The sequence below is a fragment of the Sus scrofa genome, chromosome 13, assembly GCF_054392235.1.
Source record: "Sus scrofa isolate SSC_HxYL_T2T_F1_AM1 chromosome 13, Sscrofa_HxYL_maternal_Yorkshire_Landrace_v2.0, whole genome shotgun sequence".
NCBI classification, from domain to species: Eukaryota; Metazoa; Chordata; class Mammalia; order Artiodactyla; family Suidae; genus Sus; species Sus scrofa.
The window spans coordinates 37,237,351-37,252,964 of NC_139395.1; the positions used below are offsets into that span (position 1 = coordinate 37,237,351).

Genomic DNA, 15,614 nt, shown 5'->3' on the forward strand with positions numbered 1-15,614 from the left:
CCAAAGCAGCCACTTCCTCGTTGGGAGGCTCTGCACTTGCTTGTAGCTGAGGGACAGGTGCTGCGTGTGGGGTCTCCAGCTTTGGTATTGGTAAGCAGTGTATTCACATTAGCCCAGATTGGAGCTCCCACCCTTGGGCTCCCTATTTCAGGGGCCACCACATCTCTCAGAGCATGTGTGGTCCTCCAGTGTTGACTGAGCAGCTTCTACACACTGGGCTCTGAGGGCAGGCACTGGGGTGAACAAGACCGGTATGGTCCCCATCTTCAAGGAGCATAATTTTTAGCAGAGGGGAGACCCGTAAAATTACGCAGCTATGATGGAGATGAGCGGTAGAAAGAAAAGCGTGTGAACTGCAAGAGCCTACGTCAGAGCCCAAGTTCGATGGGGGCTCAGGGATGTGGTTTTTGATTCACTCGTTAGAGGATGAGAGGGCATGTACCACGGTGAACGGGGTGGAGGCATTTGGGATCGGCTTGTGGGGAGACACTGAGGCGGGAAGTTATAAGGCAGTCTGAGGGGTGGCTGCCACGAGAGAGTCAGAGTGACGGAGCTGGGGAGGGCAGGGACCAGATCGATATCTGTAGGTCACTTCTGACTTGTTTGTTCTCACCTGCTCCCCACCCCGCCTCTGAAGGCAGGAAGTCAAATGGTCTCTTGCCTGTAAAATGGGAGAGACACTTGTAAAGAGCCGAGGCAGAAGCTGGGTTCAGTGGGGCCTGAAGCTCCTGTGAGTTGGAATGAGCCCTTCTCTTGCAGAAAATCAACTAACATTATGAATAGGAAGTGAGGGGCAAGACACGGCGGGGGGGGGGGGTGGGGGCGTGTCAGGGAGGGACCTCACGCCTTCCTGAGCTGGGGGCTAAATCCACCTTTGGTGTCTCTCCTCATTGCTCACCTCAGAAAGCCTCCTTCTCCCACCTGAGATATTCATGTGGCATCACATCTACTTCTTCCTGTGTTCTCCCTGATGGAGATGGCAGGTAAATCGCACATGCCTTCTGCTGAAATCCCCTGGAAATTTGGCTCTCTCCTTGCCCACGGTGTTGTCCAAAAGAATGTGGGAATGTCCTCTTTTTGTCCCAAGACTTTGAGGTCTTCCCCCACACTCCAGGCAGGGAATGTTGCCTGGAACATCTTTTGGAAACGTGACATGGGCATCTGGATTTCCATCAGCAAAATGACTCCATCTGCTTGGGTCTAGACTGTTTGTTGGCCAGCACGTTCACTGGAGTCCACGCGGCCCCTCTGAGAAGCCTCCTCCTGGGCTCGTCCTGTGGGAGGGGGCCTAATCACTGGGACTCTGTTCTGGGTTGGGGGGCGGCCCACAGACATGAGCAGGGATGATGAGGAAGCTGAAGAGTGAATAAATGACAACTGAAAAATGGCCACCAGCTCTTCTCCCAAATCCCACCAGAGTGATCACAGGCGTCTGACAGTAGTGAAGAGCCTTGTCAGTGTAGACACAGAGAGCCTGGAACCGGGAGAGGTGGAGACCAGATTGAGGGAGGGGCTGCAGAGAGGAGAAAATTGTTAACTCCTCCCAAAGCCACTCCCGATTCCCTCTGTCCTCTACACACAGACCCAGGCACACGCCACAAGCCCTCCTGAAAGAGGTTGGGTTTGGCGTGAGGAGCTTTAGGCCCCAGTGCTGGGTAGGGCTTTGGCCCTCAAGGCGTGGTCTTGGTTACAGAAAGGATGCCCCGTCCCTGTTAACTCCTGGCAGCCCCACCAAGACATGGGAAAGTATCCCTGAAGCCGGTTGTGGGGCCCTCAGCCTCAGAGTCTAATTGCCTTTGACTTTTCCCTTTGGTGCTAAAAATTATAATATGATCCCCTCGCTCAGGCAGAGCCCATCTCAAGTATGGGTTTTCTGCTTCCCCAAGACAGCAGAGGGCAAGGTCAAGACTGTAACCTAAGACTTCATGACACACCTGGGTTATTATTCACTTCTGTGGGAGAGCACTGAGAGATCTTCTCAAAGCTGGAGAGAACCAGGTACCTTTCTTGAAAAACCCCCTCGAAGAAGTTCTTGAGGAGCCTAAGAAATGAGTCAGATAAGGAGTGTCCTCTGTGGTCAAGGCCACCTTGGACTTGAGCTTCCTTGTTAACTGCTGAGGATCCCTTGCCCTGCGGGGAGCGGGCTTCATCGGGGAGGGGACTGGGGGGTCTCACAGGAAGAACTCCCGCTGATTTGGAAGGAAGTGGTTCGCTCTTATTTACTCCTTTGCCTCGAGATCCTGTTCTAACCTTCCTGTTGCGTCTCCCTCACAGACCGTGTTTGAAAGGAATTGCCGGTCCGAGGACTGTGCTGCCGACCTGCAGCTTCAGGGTCACCTCTTACTCTCCAGGTGAGTCCGTGCCCCTTTCTTGACTTGTTCTGGGGAAGCTGATTGTCTTGACTCCAGGCCCAAAGTGTGCAGCTGCAAAGTACATAGGTTACAATGAAAAGTTGTGGCTTTAAAAACAGCATATTATACAGTAATTTTAGCAACAGCTATTATTTTAGGAAGGAGTGGTTTGGTTTTTGTTTTGTATGCAATCTCACATATCTCACAGTTTAGCCTATATCTCTAACTTTCCTGAGCATTTGTGTATAGGAGGTTATTTTGTGTTTACTTCTTATATGAAGTTGAACCATATGAAATTGCCAGTATGTAACTGTTTGGGACAATTCATATGATTCATGTATTATTATATAAAGATTGCTTTTATTTTTTCTGCATGTAGTAGCAGTGGCATCTGCCTTAACAACCAATGGTTCTGCGGTGGGAGGAGTGGAGGAGCGAGGTGGCCATCTTGACCCAGGGAACAGGCAGCCTCTCTCCTGGAGCAGGGCTTCCTCCCACCTCACCAGCGGTTCCCAGGTGAACCCCCAGCTAAAGGTGAACCTTCTGGAAAGGCCTTCTCCTTCCTCTCTGCCCACCTTTTGTTTTAGACTCCCTTTGGGATGAAGGTGCTGGTCCTGGGATGTTAAGCCACATATCAGAGAATGGGGTCCTTTCAAGACAATTCGTTCTAAGAGATTGTTTTAGCCTGTATGCTATTTATTACCATTTCTCAAAAATGTCTAGTGTTGATAGTTGTTCTCAAAAATGCTGCCCTGTGTCCCTTGACCATGAGAGTTAAGTTTGGGTGGAGTGAAAGAAATATCCCATCATGGACCAATAACCACACAAGGACACTTTTACTTCCAGTGATAAATAATCTATTATTCATCTCAGGGAAGTAATACTAAGAGTTGTCTTCTTTTGTTTGTGTTTACTGGGGGAAAAGAAGATGTAACCCCACCCCCAACACAAAAACACAGATACTCATCCAAACCTCTTAAGTGTTAATTATCATTACTTTTGCTTAGGACAAGAGTGGAAGATTAAAGTAGCTCATGTTTTGCCAAGCTTAGAAAATTATTTCAAACTGATGAGTAGATACTGGATTATTTTAACATTAATAAGAAGGACCTCCTGGGACTATTAGAGAAACCAGTTCTAAAGAAAGTTCATAAGTTATCAGATCATGACTTTTAGTTTTAGCAGGGTCTTCCAAAAAGTTCTTTAGGGAAAAAGTCACTTAAAAATATATGGATTTGTTTTATCTTGAGGCAGACTGTAAATGGTAGAAATTTATTTTGGATCATGGAAAGCTTCATTTGGTGGGAAAATGTTCACTTGCTCTGAGGTTAAATATTAGAAAAGTCCTGATGTTCTTGCTGCCTATTAGTGGATGGTCAAATTCATCTCTGTTGCATTATGCTTTTGATATGTTAAGATATAAAACCTAAGGCTTATGTCAATAAGGCAACTTGTCGCTAAAGCTGCCACCACTGCTCCACCCTGGCCTCTCAAGAATATTGGTCAGAGCCAGGTCTGCTCTTTGCACCCAGTAATCAATAATACTAGAACAACTGGTATGGTGGCCAGGGCCCAGACTCCCGTATGTATCAGCTAGCTAGAACCACAAAAAAGTGTTGCGTAACAAACCACTCAAAATTCAGTGGCTTAAAACAGCAATCATTTATTTTCTTGGGTCTACAAGTCTGCTGAGGCTTGGCTTGTCCAGGCTGAATTCAGCTGGATCTTGGCTGACTCACTTACACATCTGGGGTGCAGCAGCAGGTAGGTGTATCCCAACTAGAAGAAGATGACCCCTTTCAGCTATGCTTTGTATGTTGTTCATTATCCTGCTGGAACCAGAGGGCTAGCCTGGGCTGCTGCTTCTCATGGCACAGTGGAGGACTAACAGAAACATGTGATAATTCTTAAGGCCTAGGCTCAGGACTAATGCATTCTTACGTCAACCTTATTCTGTTGGTCACAGCAAATCATATGACCAAACTCAAAGTCAAGGGACTGGAAAATAATCTCAAATGAGAGAAAATGAGAGGACCTGCGAGTCATATAGCAAAGGAGATGAATATAGAGAGGTGTAAAAAATGGAAAAAAAACATAATATAATCTATTCTACCATGTAAAGAGCAGGGTGGCTCTGTCACTTTCCTGGTGCCTTATACTTTTGGGGACTAGTTCAGCCTCTCTTGCAATTCCATCTTCCTACAACTCAGGCATGAGACCTAGAGAGTTGGGGGAGGAGAGTTTCCAAATCTCTGAAACAATGTCCTTGGACCAAAGCTCTGAGCCTCTCCCTGGGATGAGTTATTTCCTAGGAGGCCGCTTGGTCTCACAAAATAGCCTTTGGGCCAGATCCCCCATTAAACAAAGCTTCATGAGACTCTTGGGCCCATAGTTGTCCCCAAGGGAGCCATCAGAGAAACGCTAACTGGTAGTTGGATAAGTAGAGATAGAGAACTAAGCCCAAGGTTTCAGTTACATTGAATTTCCCCAGATCTCTCCGGAGAACTAAGCACAAAGTGAGAGAAGGCACAGTCAGAAAACTGCTCTTGGAAGCCAAGGTCTGCATTTGGTTGACCAAGCCTTGGTGGTTTGAACCAGATTGAGTTGCTTTGGTTATCGTGTGACTTTCTGGATTCAGGATTGCCTGGGATGGGATGTACATTCCTTCCTTGTTCAGGTCAGGGAAGAACTGGGCACTAGGTTGCAGAAATGAATAGCATGCAGGCTCTGCTCTCCCCGGAGACGCCCAGTATGGCTGGGTGCTGTCAGTGCCTGGTCACTGCTGGAAGAGGGAGGTGGGTCATCACAGGGCCCTGGAGAGGCTTCCAAGAGGAGGAATTAAGAGGAATGAGGAGGATGCAGGCATTCTGGGCAGAGGGAAAATGTGAGCGGAGGTGCAGTGGTGCAGAAGGCAGGATTCCTTGCAGACCTGCAGATATCCGGAGTGAAGGAGGTGGTCAGGAAGTATTTTTGCCATGAGCGTCTCTGCTGCAGACACACAAGCCACAAGCGTTTTTGCTGAGCTTTCACTGCGTAACTCATTGACTGTAAGGCACCTTTGCTCTAAAAGATAAAAAGTAAAAGAACATCATTAGACAGGCCATAACAAAACATGAAAAATGAATAACAAAACTGAAAAGACTTTATTGCGAAATACAAAATACGTGAATACATTTAAAATGTGATTCATTTGCCCATTGAGCATCGCACTTTTTCTTTTTTTGCTAAGATTTCTTTCTCCGTGGAGAGAGAGATCAGTTTCCAAACACTAAGATGCACTTTTGTACCTGAGCTTCATGTCGTGTCGTGAAAGCCTCTACACTGTTGTGTATTCTCAGCATATTGTCACTTATTCACTGATAGACACTCCAGGGTTCTGTGGGAAAGGTGGGTCCAGCTTTGTACTAAAGCATTTGCAAACTGATATGTTAGCTTTGTCTGGTATAATATGCAAGCTGGCTTTACTCTCATTTCATAGTTTCAGTAAGTTTTATCACTTTGTTTCCTGTCAAGCCAATATATATAGCTTTTATCATCTACTGCCTCAAGACTGCCTGTCTACTTGTCACTATATAGACCATTATGAAGGCTAAGATTTATGTAATATAGATCAACCAGTTCTTTTATCTTTCATAGCAAAAAAAGATAAATGGACTTTAGTTATGTGGCCTTATGGCCTTTTAGTTTTGTGCTGAAAATGTTTGCTGCAAAAATGCTTGAAACAAAGATGTTTGAGGGGGGTGTGTGTGTGTGAGAGAGAGAGAGTGAGTGAAAGAGAGCTAGAGCAAGAGTGAGAGAGGCAGACAGACCAGATTGTGACATATTTTTGAGTTTGGGTTTCATCCTAAAGCTAGAGTAGAGCTCTGGGGGTAGGGCAGAGCTTGCATGCAGTTAACCTTAGAAAGAATGCAGGTAGGCATACTGAAGTGGGGGAGGGGAGGGGCAGGGAAGGGGAAGGGAGAGGAGAAAGGAGGGGAAGGGGATTGAGAGTGAGATGCTGTGGGTCATTGCGTCACTGGGTTCTCTGTTCCATTTAGTGAAGGATGGGCCAGCTTGAGTTTTGAGTCAACGACTCTGTCATTGTAGTTCCTGGCTCGGGTCCACGGAGCAGCCACCCCTGGTCTCGAGCAGGCTTGGACTTATGAGAGATGTAGTGTTGGTCTCCAACGTAGTGCCTCCCTAAGGGCTTCAAAAGGACCATTTGAACACAATTTTTGCCTTTTCTGCTGTCTTTAGAGCCTAGCTCTCCTGTTAGCTGTACTGAAAAGCTAGAGAGCCATGGAGTAGCAGAGAACCCCCTCCGATGAGTGGATACATAGCACAGCACAAGGCGCCCTGGTGGGAAGCAGCCAAGTACCACCAGACTGAGGAGCCTGTGTCTTGAGAAGACAGAGGGAAAGACATCTGAGGCTGACTGAGTCACCCCGAGTGGCCAGGATCCAGCCAGGAAATGCTATCTGTGACTGGGACTCGTGGATGTTTTTGTTTTTCTCTCCAGAGAGCATGAGTTCTGGCAGGCCTGTTGTCTCTTAAAACAATCAACTCCTCAATTAAAAGTCCACAGTCTTTAATAGTCTTGAGCCTAGTTCCAAAACATGCCATTTCCAGAATGTCCAGGGATAGGGAGAAAGCTGTTTGGTTTTTTTAAATGGGACTGAATATTCCATTTGTAAAATGGTGTGACTGTGTTTTGCTTCATCTGTCTGACTGCTCATAGTACCTAAGGAATATATCACATGTGATTAAGATAAAGAAAAGAGAAGTATACAGTATGGCAGTTGAGTTAAAGAAAAAAAAATTTTTGATGCATCCCATAGGAGAGTGGTGGAAATTTCAGTGCCTTCTGGGTAACCAACTCCAATAATGAAAGACCTCTTCAGGAAGGTGAAAAGGCACAGGAAGAATAGTTATGAACTTGGAAGAACTATCTAGTGGGCCACATATAACAGTCCTATGATTGTAGCTTTAGTAATGCTGTTATTGTGGTGGGGGTGGGACATTTCCCAACACCCTTGACTCCATCCATGAAAGATCAGCCTTCGAGAGGAAGATCAGTAGCCCCAGAGAGCCATCTCAAGTTGGAAACAAATTGTTCCCCCCCCCCACACACTTTTTTTTTTTGGTGTTTAGGGCTCTGTCTGCAGCATATGGAAGTTCAAATTGGAAGCTACAGCTGCTGGCCTACACCACAGCCACAGCAATGCCAGATCTGAGCTGTGTCTGTGACCTACACCAAAGCTCACAGCAATGCCAGATCCCAACCCACGGAGCAAGGCCAGGAATCAAACCCACATCCTCATGGATACTAGTGGATTTGTTTCCATTGAACCATGAAGGGAACTCCCTGTTGAGCTTCATAAAAGCAGCAGAGTGACCAGGATCATCAATTACCTAGCACAGGGTGGAACTAAAGTTGTCCTCTTTCATGAAGGGGAAGAGATGCCTGTTTATGGAGGTCCTACCATGAACTCAGTACCCTATAGAGTCCACTGTAGTGTCTTACCAGCTGTCCAACTTCAGGCAAGTTGCCTCACACCTCTGTGCCTCTATATCCCCATCTGTAAAATGGGAGAGGTAACAGCAACACCTTACAAAGTTGTCTTGAGTATTTAATGAATTAAAACCTGTTTAAGTGCTTCCAAAAGCTCAGCATATAGTCAGCGCGCAGCACATGAGAGCTAGCATTATTGTTTCATTTAATTGGGTCATTGACACTCAAATAAGTAAATATTACTACATTCTTTTTAGCAGGAGGTTGCAGAGGCTCAGGAAGGCAGGTTACTTGTTCAAGGGCTTATGGTGGTCATCAGGGGTAGGGTTAAAGCTGGGAATGTCCAGTTCGGCATCCTGCTCTCTTCCTAGTTACTGGTGTCAGTGGCTGATCATCGGTGGCTCTGGACCAGAAAGACCAAGGCTGAGCAGCTGGGGGCAGGGGAAGTCCTTCCCTGTGTGAAAAGCCCCAATTCAGAAAGGAGGTGGATGGGTGAAACCATCCATCCTCAAAGATGGCTTCCATCCATCCCATTCATCTTCCCGCATGCTGTCTGACACATGAGGCGCTGTCAAAGAGCTTTTCTCTCTGGAAACCACAGACACCTGTCCTACTGGGTCAAAATGATAGTTCAAGCATCGAGTCAGGACATTCTAAATCCACGTAGGCTGGATTTTCTCACCTTGGAGGGCCTCACCTTTGACCATGAGCTTGTGGCTGGCCTGTCAGCAGTTCCCTCAAATATGACATCATCACCATTATTGCTGTTGTTGTTGTTGTTTTATGAAGGAAGGTGAGTGGGAGCCGATCAGAACCTGGAAAGCTTTTGCTCTTGCCAGAATATTAGTCATGTGATTCATTCTTTTTTTCCCCCTTCACTGTCTGCCCCTGATTTAGGGGGCGGGGAGGGAAGTACAAAAGAAGTTTGTTGATTGGGAGCAGCTGGCTTTTGTATGGCTATTTCTGGAATTTCTGGGAACTGGAACAGTTTTTTTCAATGATGTGTTCTTGAAAGGTGAAATGGTCCAATGAATAGAACCTTTTCTTTCTTTCTTTCTTTCTTTCTTTCTTTCTGGCCCCACCTGAACCATGTAGAAATTTCCAAGCTAGGCGTGAGATTGGAGCTGCAGTTGCCTACACCTCAGCCATGGCAACACCAGGATCTGAGCCGCATCTGCGACTTATACCGCAGCTTGCGGGCAGTGCCAGATCTAACCCACTGAGCGAGGCCAGGGATCGAACCCACATTCTCATGGATACCAGTCGGGTTCTTAACCCACTGAGCCACAACAGGAACTCCTTTCTTTTCTTTTCCCTTTTTTTTGAATAGATCCTTTTGATGGAGAGTCAAGGGAGTCCTCGTCCTCACTCTTCTCCCTCCCTTGCTCTGATGAGGGTTCCCTAAAGGAGAGAGTAGGTGTCTCCCTCACAACTCAGAACCACATCAAGGATGAATGGGTGTGTGGGTGGGCCTTCTGCAGGAGTCACCTAGGCAGAGGGTGGGGTGTAACCCCCTGGGAAGGTGATCAGTAGAGTAAAGCAAGTGGAGACACCCACACACTGAAAGAGGTACTGAAGGGGTGCAGCACTTTTCCAGAATGTTTCTCCTCACCTGACAAGAAGTGCTACCCCACTGATATATTCATTTCTGTGGCAAATATCGATGGAGAGCTTGCTATGGATGTACCAGGCTTAGTGGAGGCAAAGAGAGACAAGCTATCACATCGAGACGCTCTTGGTCTAGTAGGGGAAACAAACGTGAAAACAGTCCTTGTAATTTACTGCGATCATTATAATAATGGGAACATGAGGGCGTTTCCTGGAAACGCAGGGAACGAGGCCCTCCGCCCTGTCTGAGTTTGAGTTCTTTCTGAAGCCAACCCTGAGCCAAGGCTTTGAGTGTAAGTCATCTGAGAAGTACAGGGAGCAGAGGTAGAGGAGTAAAGTCTACCCATAAGGGTGCACCATACACCAGTGAATCAATTTAGTTATTGCTGTGTCACAAATCACCCTGAAACTTCATGCCTAGAAACAGCTACCATTTATTCAGCTCTGGATTCTGGGGCTCAGCTTTTTAGGTTTTCTGGTCTCCGGGGCTTCCATGAATCTGCAGCCAACTTCAGGTTGGCTAAGAGCCTCTGTTTGGAGATCCAAAAATGAGGGCACAGTGCACAAGGCCTTATGAGGCCTATTATAAAACCAGTTCCATTGTCACTTTTGCCACATTCTGTTGGCCAAAGCAAGGTCACAGGATCAGCCAGATTCATGAGATAGGGAAATTAAAACTCCATTTGTTTGTTTGTTTTTTCTTTGTTTGGCTGCACCTTTGGCCTGCAGAAGTTCCCAGACCGGGGATTGAACCTGTGCCATGGTAGCAACCCAAGCCGCTATGGTGACAATACCAGATCCGTAACCTGCTGAGCCACAAGGGAGCTCCAAACTCTGCTTCTTGATGGGAGGCACTTCAGTGTCATAAGACAAAGGACATAAATAGAGAGAGCCCATCAATCAGCCCATCATGGCCCGCTGCCACAGGGATACTGGAGCTTTATCCTGCAAGGAGACAGTGGGGACCAGTGGGAGACTCACACTCACAATTATTGCCTCTGAGGAGTGAAGAGGCCAGGGTGTTTGTACACCAGCTATGGAGAGTCATTGGTGGAGGGCTCCTCTGGGGTTGGGAGGGCCCATCCAGCCCGTGACAGACAGTGGCCATGTCTGCTTCTGAAGAAAGGCCCTCAGCCGCAAAGATTCAGACACTGGTAGCCAGACATCAGTGAGAGCACTGGAGATAGAATGGGGGGGGGGGGTGGCAGGGGCACGAACGATGTCTGCCACACCCGCTTTCTCAAAGCACCTTCGTCACTGAATTCATTCTGGAATTGCCAGCAGGAGTGTTATTCCATCTGCAGATGCCAAGGCTTTTTTCCCTCTACCTTCCCAGGAGTGTTTTCTTTCCACGTTTTCCCAAACCTCTAATGTTTTCCATTGCTGTGGTGACTTGGCTTCCTGGTGCCTTTGCATCTTACTCCTTTCCCTGTCTCTCCCTGGGACATAACCACGTGGGCATTGGGGCATTGGGCATTGGGCTGTCGCAAAAACCATGAGCCAAGTACAGGCCTAGGAGCTTTGTTCCCGTTTTCCTGAGGCCAGAACAACCACAGGTAAGGGAAGTGTCCAGGGCACATCCCAGGCAGAGAGGCTCAGACCTCTGCTCCCTCCATCATCCGGGGTCGGAGGTGGGGGTGGGGGACCTGGGTGGAGTTGGGCCACACAGCTGTGCTTCTTTGCAGCCCTGGCTCCAGCCCAGCCCCGGGATGAGCACAGATGGTGACTCCACTGTCCTACAAATAGCTCAGGCAGGATGGAAACAAGCCCAGCTCGCAGCTTCTTTGTGGTTGGTGGTTCTCATGGATAGCATAGCATTTCAGGTGCAGAACAAGAGGCAGATAGGCAGCAGTTTCAGTCACTCTCTAAAGTCAGAAAGAAAGTTCAATGGCAGTAGCAGGATAAAACCTGTTGTGACCTTCAGGACACCAACTCCAACATTAAAGCCGTTAGATCTGTGGATTCTGTCTTTAAATGATCATGACAGCTTGGGGACCTGGCCTGTCTCTCGCTCCCATTGTGACACACTACTAACCAGGTAGAACTACCTTCCTATCTCCAAGAGGATATGATATGTAGTTTCCTGAAGGGTTGACCCATCTCGGAGCAAGGCCCCATCAACCTCGAGCAGCTGAGCTCCATCCCTCTGAATATTGAGCTTCAGGGACAGCCCTACCCCTGCTGAGCAGACCTTGACCGAGATTTTCCATCTGGATGGTAAGAGGATGGGGAATCCATAGAGAAGCCTTGAGACAGAATTGAAGGAGAATCCATGGCAACCATAGAAGAGTCTAGGACCATGCTCATAGCACCCTCCCCAGCCACTTGGGAAGGCTGGACCTGCTTCACAGGAGTACCTAAAAATATATTATTGGTAATATTTTCCTTGGCTTCCAAATAGAGCCAACCATTGCAGGTTCTGTGTGTTAGCATCTTTCTAGTAGAACCAAAATGATATGGCTGTCATTTTCCTTCTCACTGGATCTTCAACCTAAGAAAAGGACTTAGCAAAAGAATATAATGGTCGCCTAGTGATTAAAGGATCCAGCTTTGTCACTGCTATGGCTTGGGTCACTGCCGTGGTGCAGGTTCACTCCCTAGCCCAGAAACTTCCACGTGTCGTGGGTATGGCCAAAAAAAAAAAAAAAAAAAAAAAAAAAAAAAAAAAAAAAAAAAAAGAAAGGAATGAAATACCTAGATCCCTTACTTCTCAGATCAAGAGCAAATGGGGAGCCATGTGCTGTTGGGTTTATTTTTTCCGTAAGATTTTTGCAGTTTATTCTGTGTGACTGTGCTGTTGGTCACTTGCCACGAACACTAGACGCACCCATTCCAGAACAGAGTTAGTTACCGTCAGAAAAGCCAAATTCCAACGACGCACAGTTGTTTTGTTTTCTGAAGTCAGTCTCACCCCCGTACATACTTTTCTTGCACACACCCTCTTATTAGCATCTCTCCCAAGTTTGTTCTGAGCCACCTGACATAACCTCAGGCGAATCAGAAAAGCGGCCCTGCTTCTCTCCTCAGTTGGTAAAGCAAAGAGAATCATGGCTGCAGAAGGATGGTCCTTTGGCTTTCTTCCTGGTGGCCCCCACCCCACCCTTCAGGGCCAAGGGGACAGATTTTGTAAAACTTGAGGTGCCCGTAAATCCCAGCTCATTGTCGTTGCAGTGAGAGGATAGGTACTAGGGAAAGAACTTCTAGATTTTAGGAGCCTTTCTCCCTGACTCCATTCCAGGTGATCTTGATCCAAAAATGACGAGGCTGGGTGGACACTGTTGGTGTCACGCCCAGATCCCTTTTATTGTGCAGGTGCCCCATTCCCAGCTGCCACTAGGTGCTGGATGCCAAGGGCTCATGGCTGCCCCTCCTCTGATCTGGAAGAGGGCCCTTGCCTCCTGGGAGGTTACACCCACCCTGGGCAGCCCTCAGCCAGTGACTGGCTGATTGAGGGAGAGAAAGCCAGCCTCCTGCCTCCAGTGTGGGTAATTTCACGCTGTGTTTTATGCTCCAGAGACCCCTGAATCAGGTCAGGGCTAGAATCTATCCAAGCTCACGGCCTTGCTCAGACCCTTCCCTGCTCCATCCTCCTTCCCGTGGCATCCCCAACAACCACCCACATCCTTGCTGCCAGGGAACCCCACCTGGGACACTGGAGAATTCATACCTCACATTCTGTCTGTTCCTTCTTAGGTCTGCTGGCCAGGAAGTCTGACTCCTTTTCAGAGCTGTGAGTTTCAAAAGGAAACCAAATTCAGTGTACTTATCAGATATGAGTGGGTGCAACAGTGGCCAGTAGCCTCTTCATCTGCTGTCTTGTAACTGGAGGGGTTTGGGGATTTTTAAAAATCAGGCCTGGAGTTCCCATAGTGGCTCAGTGGTAACAAACCTGACTAGTATTCATGAGGATTCAATCTCTGGCCTTCTTCAGTGGGTTAAGGATCCGGCATTGCTGTGAGCTGTGGTGTAGGCTGAGGATGCAGCTCAGATCTGGTATTACTATGGCTGTGGTGTAGGCTGGCAGCTGTAGCTCCAATTTGACCCCTAGCCCAGGAATTTCCACATGCCATGGGTGTAGGCCTAAAAAGACCAAAAACAAAAAAAAAAACCTACAAAAACAAGGCCTGTGGAGTAAGGGGTAGGAGAGCCTTTCAGGAGGTGAGTGGAAATTTGTGTCTTTTAGGGTTACTTCCGGTTGATTCTTCCCCAGGACTTTGTTTTTAAAGACACAGGACTATCCAGAAACATAGATAAAAGGAAAAAGGAGAAGGGTGCCCTGTGATAGGTGGCATTCCCTGTGGAGAGGAAGGCAGTTACCGTCCTCAGGGCATAAAAGATACTCAGGTAGGGTGAGCAGACTTCCTGGTCAGGAGCACTGGCTGGGTGCTTTTTTGAGAACATTTTCTGTGATGATGAGACTTGAACAAGAGGTAAATTACATTGTTTCAGTCCACAATTGTGTTTCTTAAAGAACGAAAAAAAAAAAAAGAAAGTAACATTTGGAGTTCCCATCATGGTGCTGCAGAAGCAAATCCAACTAGGAACCATGAGGTTTCAGGTTCAATCCCCGGCCTCGCTCAGTGGGTTAAGGATCCGGTGTTCCCGTGAGCTGTGGTGTAGAGCTTGGATCTGGGGTTGCTGTTGCTCTGGTGCAGGCCGGCAGCTGTAGCTCCAATTAGACGCCTAGCCTGGGAACCTCCATATGCCGCAGGTGCAGCCTTAAAAAGACAAAAATAAGAAAAGAAAAGAAAGTAACATTTAAAAAAACCTTTTTTTTCTGGAAGAAAGTTATTCTCTGTGTTGGAAGAACACAGAAAACTTAATCTCCTGAGGCGGGAAGGGGAAAATTCAGATTTAAGCACCTCCCTGACCAGCCTCCCTGGGGTTTGACACATTCAAAGATGGTTCATGGTTAGACCTGGGATAGTGAGACTGAGGTGGATAAAACCCATGGCAGTTACAAATCTCATATTCTCACCTTCCAGAAATGCCCTTTTACTTTTCCTCCTGGTATCAGAGTTGAGGATGCCATCCCTTCCTCCTTCCTCCTGGCCTCTCCTTCCCGTCTGTAGGACAGAGCCTGGTGGTCGGTGAACTTAGGTAGGAAAATGATCACGCTTTATTTACACTGACTTCAAAGTGAAATTTAGCATCATGGTCAATTATGACTGTAGACGACAAAGCCCAGTGACATTAGCAGGACCTGTGACTGTCACATGTAGAAATCATGTGTATTTTCATATCACATTCCAGCCTGCAGGTATTTCAAGACATCCTTCACATCTGTCCCTCCTTCAGAGCTGTGATAGTCATTTGATCCAGCACCAAAACTTACTCAGTGCTCCTTTAAAAAGAACACGTATTAGTAAACTACCTATTTTTAATATGATTATCACTGTGGTTTGTATAGCTGGTTTTTTCGTAATTCTGTTTTGCATTTTATGCATTTAAAAACACCTCAAGATGGAGTCCGTTCATGTCCCCAGACTGCCACAAGTATCTGGTGGCACAAAAACAGGTTCAGAGTTCCTATTCTAGATGTTTTTCCTGACTGGGGGAAAGGTGCGTGTTGGAAAAACAAACGTTTTGCTCTGCTTCTTGGAGTAGACAAAAGACTTTTATGAAGTCTTCATTTTAAGGCTGGTGTCATATTACCTTTTTCTTGTTTTTAAGGTGAGACCAAACTTAGAAGCCAGTGGAGGAAGTTTTTCCCTGACTCTGTAGCTCCCAGCCTCGGTGATACACTGATCATGAAGTAAACATTCAGTCCTTGTTTGGGGTTCATTAAAGACCCAGGTGACTGGCTGTCAGAGTTTTTGATGAGCCCAAGAAAACCCAGGCTTCAGACCCAAAGCAGAGAAACTGGGCCTGGTGATGAAGGCAGGGGCCACTCTGTGGACAGGTGGGCACACTTGTGGTCTTTGAAGGGCGGCGTCTGGCGCAGGTGTTCTTTGTTTCTACCTTCGGGGACCCAGGTGGGAAGAGCCACTTTCCCCAGGCCCCTGTGGCTGCTCACGTCACAGGAAGAAGGTCCCACTTCCAGGGAGATGTGTAATTTCAGTCTCCTTTATTGGGAGTTCTCTGGTGCTGCAGTGGGTTAAGGATCCAGCATCTTCACTGCTGTGGCTCAGGTTTGATCCCTGGCCTGGCACCTTCCGCATGCT

General features: G+C 47.3%; 1 protein-coding gene across 6 annotated transcripts in view; it reads left to right on the forward strand.

The window, feature by feature from the left end:
- Positions 1–15,614, forward strand: part of ITGA9 (integrin subunit alpha 9) — a 354,847-nt gene that overhangs the window by 197,695 nt on the left and 141,538 nt on the right. For all 6 annotated transcript variants that reach the window (XR_014822712.1, XM_021071658.2, XM_021071659.2 and 3 more), the window contains exon 17: positions 2,275–2,351. Coding sequence is in view for 5 of the 6 variants with exons in the window: in XM_021071658.2 (XP_020927317.1) it covers positions 2,275–2,351 (77 nt within the window). In the remaining variant the exon portion in view is untranslated. The remainder of the gene's footprint in view (positions 1–2,274; positions 2,352–15,614) is intronic.